Source organism: Pan paniscus, chromosome 7 (assembly GCF_029289425.2).
Source record: "Pan paniscus chromosome 7, NHGRI_mPanPan1-v2.0_pri, whole genome shotgun sequence".
Taxonomy (NCBI): Eukaryota; Metazoa; Chordata; class Mammalia; order Primates; family Hominidae; genus Pan; species Pan paniscus.
Genome location: NC_073256.2, coordinates 44,895,326 through 44,912,102, shown reverse-complemented (window position 1 = coordinate 44,912,102; position 16,777 = coordinate 44,895,326). Strand labels below are relative to the sequence as shown.

Here is a 16,777-nt window from a genome sequence, read left to right as displayed (position 1 = left end):
CAGGCTGGTCTCGAACTCCTGACCTCAGGTGATTCACCCACCTCGGCCTCCCAAAGTGTTGGGATTACAAGAGTGAGCCACTGCGCCCGACTGGACGCATTTTTTTTAATCCCAACAGACGGAGGGCTGCACAGAAGCTTACCATCCAGCAGTTAATGGTTACATAAACATGTATTTAGACAGGTTTATAAAACAATTTTTCTTATTGCCCAGCCACTAAGTAAAGATCAAAAGAGGTTAATAGAATGAAAGTCCTTTTCCTACCCACAATCTCTTCTAAAAGGTTAAGTGATGGAGTATGTGCATGTATATTAGTGGCAAGAGAATAGGAAATACAAGCAACTTGACAAGACTAAGTTTATTCTAAGTATATTTTTTATTAATAAAAAGATTAACCATGGCCATGTAAAATGAGTGGCTGGGCTTAGAGTTTGCTACACCAATGAAATTAAAAAATTAATACTTGAGAATGTTAACAATAATTTATAATAGCATTCCTTGATAGAGGCATTTTAATTTTAGCAATTATTTCTCTTAAATATATAAACTAATCCTTAGTGTCATGGAAGAGAATCATCATAGCTACTGATCAATCAAAAAAGAATTTCTGAGAGCTGTTTGGTGGTGTTATCTCAAGACATACAACCAAGCTGTAGGAAAATCTCCCAAAAAAGATCTGGAAAACTGTCCAGTCACAACACAGGAAGAATATCACTGTTTGACACTTGTGGCAGGGGAATATCCCACTTGCAAGTCAAGTGTGAAGAATAAACACAAATTAAGAATGTACCCAAGATCCCCAAATAAATTAGTAAAAGTGCCATTAAGAATTATCAGACATAGAATGTGTTTCAAATACAGATTTGTTAAATCCAAAAGATACAGTAATTTTATTACATAAAATTTCTCCTGTGTGCTAAAAATGCTAACTTACAAGACATAATATTTGTAGTAGAGGGAATCACGGTCGGCTCGTTGAATTCTTTTTCATTATTGAAGAATAGAACAATAGGTAGTGGACATAGAAGCACTCAGAGTCCTCTGAAATTCAAGGTTGTTACATTATGTTCCACCAAAATAAGACTACCATTCTCTAATAATATAAATGCCTGTTCATTTCACCTTTCAAAAATAAAGTCCATTTCTTCTCCATTAAAGTTTCTGCAAGACTGACAAAGGTACATTCTACCTATTAAAAATAGGAGCACTCTTCATCTTTGGATAATGTATCACCGCTTAGGGAAAATGTATTCATATACAGATTTTTATTTGAGGCAGCTGTTGGAGTTCATTAAGCACTTTTTGAACGCTGTACCTTTAAAAATTTGTCTTTCATATAGCTTTGGAAAACCAAAAATAGAAGAAAAATATCTATGGTAAAGTATATTTCATTCTGATTTGATAGCAGTAAAATACAAAAAAAAGTATTTAGTGCAGTGTCACTTGATGTTAGTTTTCTGCTATTTTATATGACTGAATGACAAAAAAGTTCTAACTTGTTAAAAATGTTTTATAAGTCTTTGACTATTTAGTAAGGCAAAAATGAAATTAAGCACTCTAAAAAGTAGAAATTAAGTTCTACAAATTTGGTTCCCATTTACAACAATTTCATTAACACATAATGAGTTAAATAGAGATACAATGTATCCAATACCCTCATGACGGTAAAAAACAAAAAAAAACTAGTAGCATTTATAGATTGTGAAATCCTTAATAAAACCAATATATATTCAAAATATGTTCATAGAGAACCAATACCTCTCCTCCTGCATGTAAAAGAACACTTGTTAAAAATAATTAACAAAAATACCAATAAACAATGAAAACCCATTTTGTTTCACTGTGCCCAAAGGTATGACACAAAATATTGGCTACAAGAGGTAGGTTAAAAAGAAAAAGAAAACCAGATTCTCCATTCTTTGTCACTTTTATTCAGTAGTAGGTTTTTTTCCTTATTTTCAGTGCCAGACACGGCGAGGAGTGATTACAGCCAACTGTTACTAAAACATTTGTTCGCAACATATACCCCCTTTATACCACTGACCCCAAACTCACTCATTTTGTGTGCTTTCATTCTTTCTTTTTTTAATATACCACCACCAAGACCGGGTGGAGGGGGCAAGGGTAAGAGATGAAGGGGAGCAGTCCAGGAGGCCAGAAGAGGAGGAATGCTACAAGCCACAGTAAGAATGAGCTGTATTTAATTTAAAAAAAGGGGGAAGGGGTGTACCCCACAAATGATACAGTAATGAGGATACACAATTAAATCCCATAGCATGACTGAAGGCTTTCACTGTGTTTGACGTCATCACAATGGAAGGCATAAAAAGTGGAGTAAATCAATGTTGATACAGTCCAATCTAGTCCATTAGGCAAGATGGTGCAAGAAGTCATTTAAATTAAAAGTGCCCTACCCTTACCTAAATGGCTAGCAGACATGGAGAACACCACAGTGATGAATCCACAGAGCTTTCTCCATGTAGCTATAACAATGTGTTGTCGAATGGCACACTGTCAAACACTGGAAAGGGGCGCCACAATGGACCTCTCTCTTTTATAGGAACGAATGCTAGATTCAACTATCTCAACTAAGCAGGAAGTGGGTTCTTCTGCTAGGAATGCCAACCCTAATTCACTTTGTCTTGAAATATATACAGATTGTTTGTAGTAGCTACGGCAATGATATTTTCCTTGGGGTGCCAGGCTGTGTGAAGGATTTTCTTATTGAAGTCTAGGCTGTCAACACTTATTTCATCTTTCTTTCGCTTGCCACTTGCACAGACTTTGCGAGGCTTCAGAACTGTGCGAGGCTTATTGTTTTCCCGCGATGCTTCTAGGGTTATGTCTCGCTTTGTGTTTCTGTCAAACATTCTGAAGAAATTATTGTAAGATCCAGTCATGACAACACTGTGAAAATAGATAGTACACTCAGTCAAACAAGCAGAACAAGAAATTGTTTTCAAGTAAAATGATTCAGCAATTAAACCATAGGAAGCTACTTCAAAAGCAGATTTAAACTAAGGGACAGGGGCTGTTGACATCAACTCAATCACTAGAATAAACCAGAAATACGGTACTAATTAACTGGGTTTTCTGCTTATTCTTTTTATGGCTACCAAAACTATCAGCAAAGTTGACAGCATCCTCAAGTAAAACTTCTTAGGAGTGCAGAATTACCGTTGTTAAGTATTTTTGCAACTACAGGCTATGTGATCAACCAGGCCAGCCAGTTTCTCAAAGGAGCAACTATCTGTGGAACTCACAGGTTCTAAAACAAAAGAACCCCGCATGAAGTAGCTGTAGCTGTTCACAAGAAACCAATGCTTTATCTTATGATTTACATTTTTTGGGCCGGGCGCAGCGGCTCACGCCTGTAATCCCAGCACTTTGGGAGGCCAAGGTGGGCAGATCACGACGTCAGGAGATCGAGACCATTCTGGCTAACACGGTGAAACCCGGTCTCTACTAAAAATACAAAAAAAATTAGCCTGGCGTGGTGGCAGGCGCCTGTAGTCCCAACTACTCGGGAGGCTGAGGCAGGAGAATGGTGTGAACCCGGGAGGCGGAGCTTGCAGTGAGCCAAGATCGCGCCACTGCACTCCAGCCTGGGCAACCGAGCAAGACTCCGTCTCGGAAAAAAAAAAAAAAATTAGCTGGGTGTAGTGGCACGTGCCTGTAGTCCCAGCTACTCAGGAGGCTGAGGCAGGAGAATCCCTTGAACCCGGGAGGCGGAGGTTGCACTGAGCCAAGATTGTGCCACTGCACTCCAGCCTGGGTGACAGAGTGAGACTCTGTCTCATAAATAAATAATCTTCTCAGGGTATTGTCTGGTTCAGATAATCACATTTAATAAATGCTTATGTTATAATCTGCTCCTGAGAATATTAAGTGGTACATAATATATGTGTGTGTGTGTGTGTGTATAATTTTTTCTTTTTTTTTTGAGACGGAGTCTCGCTCTGTCGCCCAGGCTGGAGTGCAGTGGTGCGATCTCGGCTCACTGCAAGCTCTGCCTCCTGGGTTCATGCCATTCTTCTGCCTCAGCCTCCTGAGTAGCTGGGACTACAGACGTCCGCCACCACACCCAGCTAATTTTTTTTGTATTTTCAGTAGAGACAGGGTTTCACCACGTTAGCCAGGATGGTCTCAATCTCCTGACCTCATGATCCGCCTGCCTTGGCCTCCCAAAGTGCTGGGATTACAGGCGTGAGCCACCGTGCCCGGCCTATATATATGTATTTTTCAAGACAGGGTTTCACTCTGTCACCCGGGTTGAAATGTGGTGGCACAATCACAGCTCACCGCAACCACAACCTCAACCTCCTGGGCTCAAGCAGTCCTTGCACTTCAGTGTCCTGAGTAGCTGTGACTATAGGCATATGCTGCCATGTCCAGATAATTTTTAAATATTTTGTAGAGACAGGGTCTTGCTATGTTGCCCAGGCTGTAATATTTTCTTAACAGAACATCATTTTACTTTTACCACTGAGAACATTTTAAGCAAATATTTATAAAAGTATCAGTTTAAAGGGGTGGCAAAATTTTTAAACTGCCCAAGACACTTCCTTGTCACTTCTATTTGCCACCCATTACTGCTCGACATTTATTAAGTATCCTCACAAACAAAACTTCGTAAGTTTGAAGCTCTTCATTTGGAAAGGGTCTGCTACCACTGCTTACCAATGGTTCAAATTATTATTGTAAATAAGGATTACAGGATACTGGGGAATTGTTCAAAGTAATACTTACATACAAAGGTCACCTACTGAGTACATATTATTATCTATTTAGTAATGTCAATTCCCAAAGGACACTTGACCACAACTTTAATCAAACTCAAGGTAATGCATGCCCCTGAAGATGACAAAACTGTATTTCTTTAAAAATGGCTTGTGTAATTTAGATTGACATCCCCATATCATCTGAGTTTGTGTGGTTTTAATGGATCAGGACACCTAGGCTGTGGCTACTTGAAACTTTAAAAAGGTATCATTAGGCCAGCATTTCTGTGGTATTCCTGCCAAAAATGTATAGCCTGAATCTAATCATGAGGCAACATTCTATAAAATAACTGGCCTGTGTTCTTCAAAATGCCAAGGTCACGAAAGACAAGGAGAGACTGAGGAACTGTTTCAGAATAAAGGAGACTAACAAGAGATGACAACTAAATGTTGGATACTGAACCAGACTGACTTTGTTCTGCGCCATAAAGGACACAGTTACAGTAACTGGTGAGTTTCAGTGGGTCTCCGGATTAGATGGCAGTACTGCATCGCTGTGAATGTTGCTTTGGATGCTGCACTGTCACTATGTTGGAAAGTGTTTTTGTCAGGAAATACTCATTCAAGAATTTAGGGTTATGGGCATCACATCTGGAGTAAATGGAATAAATTCCCATGTGGCACACAAGTTGCATGTGAGCACATGCGCACGTACCTATGTGGACAAATATAGCTATAAATAAACAGAGAATAGAACACATGATACAGCAAACAGCAACAGGGGAACCTGGGTCAAGGCCAGCCAAGAGTTCTTTGTGTTATTCTAACAAATTTTCTCTAAGTTTGAAATAGTTAAAAAAAATTGTTTAATATTAAGGAAAACAAATAGTTTTTTTCTGATAATAGAACATAAAACTGCTAATTATCTGCTTAAATACAATGAAAAACTGGTTGTAGCTGTGCGCCACACCCTATTTCAGTATCTCTTTACTCTTCAAATTTGTTAATCTTTTTTTTCTTCTTCCCTTTCCTTCTTTCTTCTTGATGCCTCAGGTTTAGTAGTGGCACTCAAAGGCAATGTTTGCTATTAGCAGAACTCTAGGTTTACTAGTCCTTATGTCAAAAATCAGATAATTTTAAAAGCCAGATGAAAGAAAACATTCTATAAGTTCTATTATCCTCTGTAACACACAACACCATGAAACCGGAATCATATTAAGCTCTGTGATAAAACTGTTGTTAAAGTATCTCTGATTACTTTAAATGTCAGTCTAATTCCAAAATTATGTTTTACTACTTTCTGTTCTACTGGAACATAGTGGCAAACAGACAACTAAAAGACTCAAAGTAAGACTTATTTTATCTTTAAATAATGGGTAACATTTTACTAAAAATGAATACGAAAAAGGAATTACACTACGGCAAAACTGGAAATTATAAAAAGCAAAGGATAACTACTAAAATTTTAACCATATATATTATGGTTAACATCATACATAACATACATATGAAAGACCACTTCTATGAGGTGTTAATGTAGCATCTGGAAAACCTGGTGTTTCTAACAATCCAAATGAATTATCTGCCGCCTGAATGTTTCTGAAACAGTTTAATGGAAGAATAACAACCAAGCTGAAGCTTCACCGTTTTAATGGTTAGCATGTCAGAAATGTGATCTGGTTCATAAAAGAAAAAAAATTCTAGACATTTAAATAATTTAGATTACCTAGAATTTGTGTACTTTTATATTTACTAGTGAAATACAATGCTTTAATTTTTTATCTACCAGTACTGCTGTGCTGTATCTAAAATTACTAAATTTATTTCAAGGAATCCCTAGAGACGAAGTTAGGACCTGGAATGAAATAGTTGTTTCTTTTCTTTAATAAAATTCATATTTGAGAGGTTTGACTTAATTACCTGTCAGATCCATTCCAACAACATTCAAATTTGTCAAATATGCAGTCATTTTCATACAGTGAACAGAGTTTACTTCTGAGGTATTCATGCACCTGGGGGAAAAATACAAATATACTGCACTGAAATTAGGAAAATGATTTAACAAGTCCATATCTTTAAAAAGAAAAAAGGGCATATACAGACACATACACACACCTTTTAAACCTATTAAGCTCAATCTTCTCAGTAACAATAAAGGCATTTTGTCCTTTTACAAAACACACAAGCCCTTCAGGGAGGTACATTTTCCTACTGGTATGACAAAGGAAAACTCCATTCTGGGCATGGCACACATAGCCTTTATAAGCCTGAATAAAACATTCAGGCCAAAAACACTTGAAAATGGCACAGTTAAGAGACGAATAAAAGAACATTACAGCAATATCTGAATATCACTATTCTTGGCTTTCAGTCCATTAACTACTGATAACAACACTGAAACTGTGCCTATTTCTTTCTTAAATACCATTTTCTGGGCATAAATTTAACTGAAGCCTATATTTTCCATTATAAATGCACATGTATGCATAGCGTAACCATGCCTTGGTTTGGTGATAAATTATATGGTTATTCTGGGCATATATTATTAAAAATTTGATAGTATCATATTATACAATGTCAAAAGCTAACAAAGCTGTGCCTGTTTTTTGAATTATATAATTCTGTATTTACTAATATGTCAAAGGATAAACTAGAAATCCCATATTTAAAAAGTCTGAGAAATATGACATATTTCAACATTAATATTAATTACAAACAAAAGTTCCAAAGTATTTGTTGTAACTCAAAGGAAAAAAGGAAGTGTCTATATTTCACCATCTCTTTTTAAGGAGCTACTTAAGGAGAAATGACAGAAATGAGTAGGTACCTTCTAAATGCTTAGAATTCTCTATTTTATATGAAACAATCTAAACTTATTTTCAGTGTCTATTTTAACTTTAAATATAGTGGAATGATTCAGGCCATGTCTCTGTGACATTAAGTGAAAATCTGTAATACAGAGGAATAGCAACTCATGTGGGGTTAGGATCAAAAGTGAGCATGTAACACAAAAAAATCAGTAAGAAAAAAATACTCTTCAATCACACAAAACTTGGCAAGATGCTGGTACAAATTCAATAAAAATAGTTTTATCTATATATGATACATTTGCCTATAATGTGACTACTTTTAATCACTACTCCAACTGTTTATAAGTAGAAAAGTAGCAAATCAGGTAAAATTAGGTAGATTATCATAATTTAGCAACATTTTAGAATGCACATTATAGAGTTTCTCACTATACATCAGTATGAAGCTAAGCTTCAAATCAATTCTTCTCAATGGGAATGAAATGATGGTGAGGGTAACTAGGAGATATATCAATCTTGGCAGTTACACAAATAGAAGTCTTTTTTCAGTATACACGAGGGATGGGTTCCAAGAACCCCAGGTATACCCAAATCTGCAGTTAGCCCTGCGGAACCCACACGTGAAGTTTTGGCCCTCCATATATTTGAGGGGTTTGCATCCCTCAAATATTGTATTTTCAAATGTGCATTGGTTGAACAAAACAAAAAAAAAACCTGTGTATGAGTGAACCCATGCAGTTCAAATCCATGTTGCTCAACAGTGAACTATACTTTGAAAAGCAAAGCAGTATTTTGTCTTTTGTTTCAGTGCAGTATTTATTTTGAAATTTCACGTATCAAAAACAATCTTGGTTTATGTTTGTCAGAGGATTTAAAGTTTGAGAAACATACTTCCCAGTCTATTGAGAATATATAACATAAAGAAAGTATATGTATAAATTAGAGTTAAGTGATTTCAACACTGCAGTCTAGGGCCTAGCACAGGTTTGTGCTGTCCCTCACCCTGTTCCAGGCTGTGTACTTCATTCTCTTCTGTTTGATGTAGTGGACACGGATAAACAGTAGTGGCTGGCTGATAAGAGAATCAAGAACTGACATCCAACAACGGATAGGCAACTCCTAAAGCCATCTGCTACGGCTTTCAAGCCCTTTCCTTTAGCTGAAGACAACAATTATCTGCCAAAAGGCAGAACACCAGTCCATTTGACTTGGCACACCAAATTTAATCTCTAGTTCAACTACTCCCACAACCTGAGCAGGTGCACCTCTACTAAGGACTGGCCACTTTCCCCAATCCTCTTCCTGTCCAGACCTCAATGAAGGGTGCTCTTCCATCCTCACTTTAAATGTACATAGTGGCAGAAAAAAAAACAATGTCAATACTGAACCAAATGGGTAGCAAAATCACACTTTAACTGCAAAACTCAAGAGACAACACAACCTATGTAAGTTTATATACATTTAACATAAGGAAGAGCAACATACTCATAGATCTCTGTGGGAAAAGGCCTAATGGTGAACAAACACCATACAGGGATTAAAACCTAGTAACAAAATCCTTCTCTATAAACACTTCAAAGTAAACAGGGTATATGCTCATTGAAAGAAAAAACTCAAATACCTGGTATGTTTCCACAGGCCTGTTTTCCATATTTAAGTCCCAAATTTTGACTGACAAATAGTCTCTAGTCATCATATATCGACCACTATGGCTGAATTTTACATCCGAAATAGAGGAGATGATTTCGGAAAAAAATGACCTGTTACTGGGATCTTCAGGTTCTTCAAACACTAAAAACAAAACAAAACAACACAAAAAGGGCAAGGTGTACAATATTCTGGCTTGGACAAAGCATTTCCTAAACAACCATTCACAAACTCCCTACAAGTGAGGTAAAATGCCAGGCTAATAAAGAACTGAAAAACATCTCTCTGGCTAGAATTCTCCTGAAAGCTTCTTAGTTTAATTGAATATTGAAGTTGAAGATGCATAAGTATGCAGTATACTTCCAGTCATATGACTAATTTAGAACCAGACTCACCTGGGACTTCTGACTTCAGTGCACCAGGTTTATTGGTATTATTCCTGCAATATGCCTCACTGACTGCCTATATCATCACCATGAGAAACACACCATCCTCGCCCATCCCAAATTCATACCAGGATTTTATTTTCTAGTAGCCAGGTAAAATTATTTTGGTAACAGGCATGTATCAATTTTCATGAGTTAATATTCAACAAGACAAGAATATTGTATCCTGAAGTTTTTAAACCAAAGTTTTTTTGTTTTTGTTTTTGTTTTTTTAAGCCAAGGAAACCTCAGAAGAAATCTTCCTAGGAAGCTCAAAGTAGGAAGGGAGGATGGGAAAGAAAGGAACAGCTCTACTTCAATACAAGGTTACAGAGCCCAACCGCAAGTTACCAAAGAACAACAGCATTCCATGAGAGAGATATTCCTTGGCAATCAATAGACATGCCCCCCAAGAGAGCTTCCAGGAATAACCTGGAATGCCTCATGAGGAGGTAGGCAGATTACCAAGGGTACACATGGCTCTGGACACACGGGTTTAAGACTTTTAAACCTCTGTAATTGTACTTATCATGTCTAAGGCTTATTTCAGACAAACAGAATATGTAATCATTTTAAGGAAAGATACAATAAACTTACATTTAGAATGTCTATCACAGAGGGCAGATGCCCTCATGTCACATAGCCGAATAGTTCCTTTACTGCTGCTGTATACAAATGTGTTACAGCTGTTTGGATGAAATTCTGCTGCTGTAATCACCTCTGTTAGCTCTTCCATATTGGCAGGCTTGATATCCACAATGTCTAGATAACATTTTATTAAGGAATTTCCACTTAGAAAAAAGGGCAAATATAATTCTACATTTCTCAAACCTAAAACCCATTCATGGACCTAAGCAAAAATATTAATTCTGAATTGCACTCCACCGTTTTTATGAGTATAAATTCCAAAGGGATTAAAACTTTTTTTTTTTAATTTTTATTTAGACGGAGTTTCACTCTGTCACCCAGGCTGGAGGGCAGTGGCACAATCTCGGCTCACTGCAGCCTCCGACTCCCAGGTTCAAGCAATTCTACTGCATCAGTCTCCAGAGAAGCTGGGATTACAGGCGCACACCACCACAGCTAATTTTTTTTTTTTTGTATTTTTAGTACAGACGGGGTTTCACTATGTTGGCCAGGCTGGTCTCGAACTCCTGACCTCATGATCCATCCGCCTCGCCTCAGCCTCCCAAAGTGCTGGGATTACAGGCATGAGTCACTGTGCCCGGCCTCAATAGAATATTTTTATTTCTAATCTTAATCTAATCTTAATCTTTAATCTTTCTTTTTCTAATCTTTTTCTAATCTAATGATTAATCTTTTTCTAATCTTAAGATTAATCTTAATCTAATCTTAATCTTTCTAATCTTAATATCAATTAATATATATAAATCTATATATATATAAATCTATATATATATATTTTTTGAGACAGAGTTTCACTCTTGTTGCCCAGGCTGGAGTGCAATGGCACAATCTCAGCTCACTGCAACCTCTATCTCCCAGGTTCAAGCAATTCTCCTAACTCAGCCTCCCATGTAGCTTAGATTACAGGCATGCGCCACCATGCCCGGCTAATGTTTTGTATTTTTAGGAGAGATGGGGTTTCACTATGTTGGCCAGGCTGGTTTTGAACTACTGACCTTAGGTGATCCACCCACCTTGACCTCCCAAAGTGCTGGGATTACAGGCTGAGTCACCGCAGCCAGGTGAGACTATTTTTACAATAAAAAATTCAAATACAGTAGTTCATACATTTGATTAGAAGAAAAAAAATTTTTTTAGAGACAGGGTGTTGCTCTGTCATCCAAGCTGGAGTGCAGAGGCACAATCAAGCTCACTGTAAACCTTGAACTCCTGGCCTCAAGTGATCTTCCCACCTCAGCCTCCCAAACCGCTGGGATTACAGGCATAAGCTACCATACACAGACCTCACAAATGTGATTTTTAAAACAAAAACCTAAATTATAAAAAATAATCCTATTTACATAGATACAATAGACAAATTCCTTAAAATTCCATGAATCCAATTTTAAATCAATACATTATGCCCTTTATGTTTAGCAAATAACTTTTTCCAGTATTTCATTACTCATCTACAAAGAAAAAAATAAGGTGCCATACATATATGTACACAGACTATAAAAAGCAATCAAATTCATTAGGAGAGATGAAATAAATCTAATATGGGCACAACAGGCCTTCTTCACCAAACACCAAAGAAAACCAAATGGATACTAAAACTCCTGTCTGTAATTTCCAGATGCCAAAGATTAATCCGCAAATCATCTGCAGATAAATATGTTTCATAATCACTATTAATAGAAATTGAGTTGATGTGATATGTATGAGCATTGGCAAATATTCTTCGTGGACTGGCCTCAACCATTAGATCCATAGGCCTAAAGACTGGCACCTGTCAATAAGACACATGAAAAACAGAAATTACAAAAGGCTCAGTTTCAAATAGCAATTAAGATTCAGAAAACTTCATTATTTCAGTTTTTGAGAACATAAAATAGAACAATATTACATAGATTTAGTTTTAAAAAGCAACTGATGTTGATCCTTTCAAGTGCTGAAGAAAAAATGAACAATGTGGATAATATATCTTCTTTTACTGGTTGCAATACTATTAGAATTTGCAGTTCTTAGTTTCAATATTTTGCTTGAAAGACATGCCAAGCTAATAAATGTTTATGGTTCAGATTAAAGAGGCTAAAAAGAAAATTAACCCATAACATCTAATTCTTGGTATTTTTTAGCTACAACTAGAAGATTTGATCTGTATCTACTTTTTTGATTTCCAAAGAAAATTTATCTTGAAACTTGACCTTGTGATAGCTAACATGACAAACCAGAGATGAAGTCTGATGGCGTGAAATACTGTCTTGTGCTTGAGTCCTGCTTCTGTCCCTGGCCAAAGTGAGACCTCTATGTAGGTCAGTTTCTATGTTTAAATGAGTTACTCAATGTTCTACCTGATTACAGAATTATTGGGAAAGGGGAGATAGACTGTAATTATTCCTATTCAAGCTCTGCTCAGGATTTGGGCTATATAATATGAATACAAGCACTATCTGTGACATTTTTTTCTTATGTACTTACTCGTAGTGTAGTAACTGTAGTAGGATCTCTATACCTTCCATCTTCCTCTTTCAAGTTATACCCTTCTGGTCTTTTGTCCCTTTCACTGATTTTCCATAATTTTATTGTTTTATCTGGGAAGAAAATAAAGAAAAGTCCTTAACTGAAGAAGAAAAACATTTTAAGGCATTTAAAATATGCTATTTCACATTTCACGTAAAAGGATTCCACGAAAAAAAAAAAAAACCCTAATCTGAACTTATTAAAAAATTTCCTATTATCAGCTGAATAACATACACACATGGAAATAAAGTGCAAAGATTGGTGGCACTCATAAATTCCATGTGATAGTCAAATCAAGTCACAGACAGGTCTCTATCCCTGTCCCTTAAAAGTAATTAAAGCTAGAGGGAAAAACTTGATATGCATGTGTGGTGTATGCAAACACATATATGTCTGTACCTACATGTAAACATATACATGTTCAGTACTGAATTTTAAAAAATTTAAAGGGAACAATGAAGTTGATTAAGACTGCCTATTATGTAGAATCAAAATAGTAAAGCTGCTCTCCCTTGCTCCCACTTCTTAGCAGAGCCTATCAAAGATTCCACAGAGGCCTCCATAGGACTGGATGCCTCCTTTTTAAACCTTTCCCCTTCTTGTATCAGGGTTCAAAAGTAGGAAACAGGGCCTGAAGAAAACTGATTAAAAGCATACATCCCCAAGTCCTTCAAGAAGAAACCAAATTCCTAGGTATCAAGGATATATAAAATGGCATCTGTTTAAAAACAAACTTTTGTTTTACAATTAAGTTTAGATTTACAGAAAAGTTACAAGAATTGCAGTGTTCCATATATCCTTTACCCAGTTTCTTCTGTCAACATCTTACGCAACCATGGTACGTGTGTCAAAACTAAGACATCGACTTTGTATATTACTATTAACTACAGACTTCATTTGGAGATTTAACCAGGTTTTCCACTAACATTCCTTTTCTGTTCCAGAATTCAAACAACACTGCATTTAGTCATCAAGTTTCCTTAGTCTCTCTGCCTTTAAGTTTCTCAGGCTCTCCTTATTTTTCTTGATCTTGACAGTTTTGAGTAGTGGTGGTGAGGTACTTTGTAGAATATCCCTCAACTGGATTTGCCTGCTCTTTCCTCATGATCAGACTGGGACCATGGGTTTTTAGGAACAGAACAGAGAGATGAAGTGACTTCTCACAGCATTGTTCAAAGGGATACATGGTATCAACATGACTTACAGCTGGTGGTGTTAACTTGGGTCATTTGGTTAAGACAATGTTTGCCAGGCTTCTCCACTATACAATGACTCTTTCACCCTTGCCATATTCTGTTCTTTGGAAGTGAGTCACTAAATCCAGCCTGTACTTAAAGGGAGAAATAAGTTATACTCCCTGTAGGGAAGAGTATGTATCCACGTCTTATTTAGAATTCTCCTGCAGGAAGCATCCCTGCTCTCCATGTATCCATTCAATTGTTTATTTGTATCACTATAGGCTCATGCATGTTGATTTAAAACTGTTATAATTGTATAACAGTTTTTCTTATAGAAAAGCATACATTCCTAATGATCTTTCATAAGCAAAATGGTGTAACAAAATTGTTTATAACAGTATATAAAGCCATTTTATAAAAACAGTTAAAAACAACTCAGAGAGATGCCAGTGACTCTAGCCTGGCAGTCTCTGTATCGTATAGAAGAATGATAGTTGCCCCTAAGGATGCCCTTCCCAATGATGAAGTGTAAACAGAGAAAAACTGCTAAATTTAATAATCTGTAATCTATTATTTCTTCTAAGCCCTATGTGACCTTGCTTATAATTTTCTTGTAGTTCAGTCATACAGATTTTCTATGTGTTATTTAGTTTATATATGTATACGATTTATAGATAGATATGAGCCTAGCCTAAATCTGTATTCCGAGAAGTATTTGTTCTAAATACTTGCAAAGTATTTGTGATGAGGATGACAACACCCCCGCCCCCTGGTCCAGTTGTCTTGTGGCCTGTTTAAATCCATCCTCCTTATTAAAGATCCAAATAAAGAAACCACAATGTATTTATGAAACTTTCAGATGAGATAAAATTAGTTTGTGGTGCCTAATAGTGTTTACAGGAAGAAAGCTCTTTAAAAAATGTTTTTTCCTTAACACAAACACAGGACACATATGAATTAGGATACATTTTTCAGTAAGGTGGGGACAAGGCAGGCAGGAAATAAATCAGTATGTTAATAAATATGACAAATTTTTAAAAAATCAGAATCCTTATGTTCTACAGCAGTGATATTTTATTACCTGGAGTTTTTGGCCCGTAAGACAAAGTATGTGAGAATAATCAAACTCCATAAAACTGTATGTGAGATTATGTAAAAACACAGTTTTCAGTGGAGATGTTATTAGATTCTCAAGATCTGTTCCTTCCAAAACGACCACACTGTGGTGTTCCCCTGAATTATCAACACTAATAACTAAAGCATTGGAGAAACTGCAGAAGAACAGAGTTCCTCTCACCACAAGCAGAAGGTATGAGCAGGGAAAACCACACTGCCGTTTCCTTTGTGGGAATGCAGCTTTATGTAAGACCCTAAAAAACTTATCAAGAAGTTGTTAAGACACATCCTATTTATGAGTGAACTTTACATTATTCATATATGTAAGACTCATGGTTGACAGGTCAGTTTCATGTTTTCTGCAATGTAGAGGAATTAATGAGAATTCAGAGGAGCAAAAGAAGATTAAAGAGAAAGAGAATTAAAATGCTTGAAGGAACATTAAATTAACTCAAGTTATAAGGTGACTATGACATCCTTTAAGTAAAAATGATCTGGGAAACCCAGTTCACATAATGATCATGGAAAGCCAATGCAAATATTTTTATAAGATTAATTTTGGTTAATCAAACCTGGAAAGTTTGGTACTATTTTCCACCATTCTCCCACAGAGATAGTTTTTATATAGACCCATTATATTGGGGGGGGGGTGTTACTATGCTCACAGAAAAAACTCACAGAGAAAAATACACAAAATAATATAAAAGATATCACTCAGAATCAACAGATGTTGACATTTTTCTCTAAGTTTCCTTCTTTCCAAATAGTTTTTCAGATATAGTTCAAGTCCTACTCCTCCCATCCTTTTCCCATCATACCCAGACACAACAGTTCATATGATTCTCATAATCTGCTTTATCCTTCCACATTGGACTCTATTATTAAGCATTTTTAGCATTAAAAAATGCAGCCCCCAGTTAGCTGTATTTTACTTAGTATTAAGAAACAAAAGACAAAAATCTACAATGCATTCTCTAATGTCTTTAAATAAGATTTAATCCACAGACGTTGTAATCGGATTTGCTTCGAAATAACACTGAGGAGGAGGGGAAGGGGAAAGATCCGAGACACAAATTAGCCATGAACTGTGGAGTGTCAGAAGTGGATGATGAGCATGCAGGGCTTCATTATACTATTCTCTTGACCTCAGCCTACATTTAAAAAGTTCTCTTTATAAGAAAGCTGATGTAGCCCTATAAGAAATAAACTGCCATAAAAATATTCCAATATATAAAATGTTAACAACACATTTCCCTAGGAACATTTACTTCTAAAAGTAGAAATTATATAAATGGTTTAATTATGTATCATCTGATGCCAAAGAACAGTGTCTAAAATATTTGAAGCTATTTGAAATAACTTAGTTTACCATATAAATTAAAACTGACCCAAGACTAGAAGCTAGCATATGACAGGAATAAACTGTTCCCTCCACCCATAGTGCTGTGAGTTACAGGCTTTAAATAGTTACTTCTGTTTTTTTTTCTTCTAATAAGGACAAGAGAGGGGAATGCAGTCTATTGTGAAAACAGAGAAGGCAGAGGGTACGCATCTCAATGGACTGGCTGGGGAAAGCTTTCATGATCAGAAAAACGGGCACCCAGGAGGCGGCCAACGCTGATGGCCATCAGGCATTTGTGAACAGCATTTCTAAGAACTAATACTGTGGACGAGGGGCATCAATTAGATGGAGGAAGTGCTGAATTTCTTCCCCCATTTCATCCCCGAAG

General features: G+C 36.4%; 1 protein-coding gene across 3 annotated transcripts in view; it reads right to left on the bottom strand.

Annotated features, from left to right (window-relative positions):
• Positions 1-1,911: 1,911 nt before the first annotated feature.
• Positions 1,912-16,777, bottom strand: part of PPP2R2A (protein phosphatase 2 regulatory subunit Balpha) — an 80,180-nt gene continuing 65,314 nt past the window's right edge. For all 3 annotated transcript variants that reach the window (XM_003823562.6, XM_008977201.5, XM_063606672.1), the window contains 6 exons: positions 12,712-12,824; positions 11,842-12,019; positions 10,201-10,365; positions 9,153-9,322; positions 6,642-6,733; positions 1,912-2,907 (listed from right to left, as the gene is read on the bottom strand). In XM_003823562.6, coding sequence (XP_003823610.1) covers positions 2,628-2,907; positions 6,642-6,733; positions 9,153-9,322; positions 10,201-10,365; positions 11,842-12,019; positions 12,712-12,824 — 998 coding nt within the window. In that variant the 3' untranslated portion in view covers positions 1,912-2,627. The remainder of the gene's footprint in view (positions 2,908-6,641; positions 6,734-9,152; positions 9,323-10,200; positions 10,366-11,841; positions 12,020-12,711; positions 12,825-16,777) is intronic.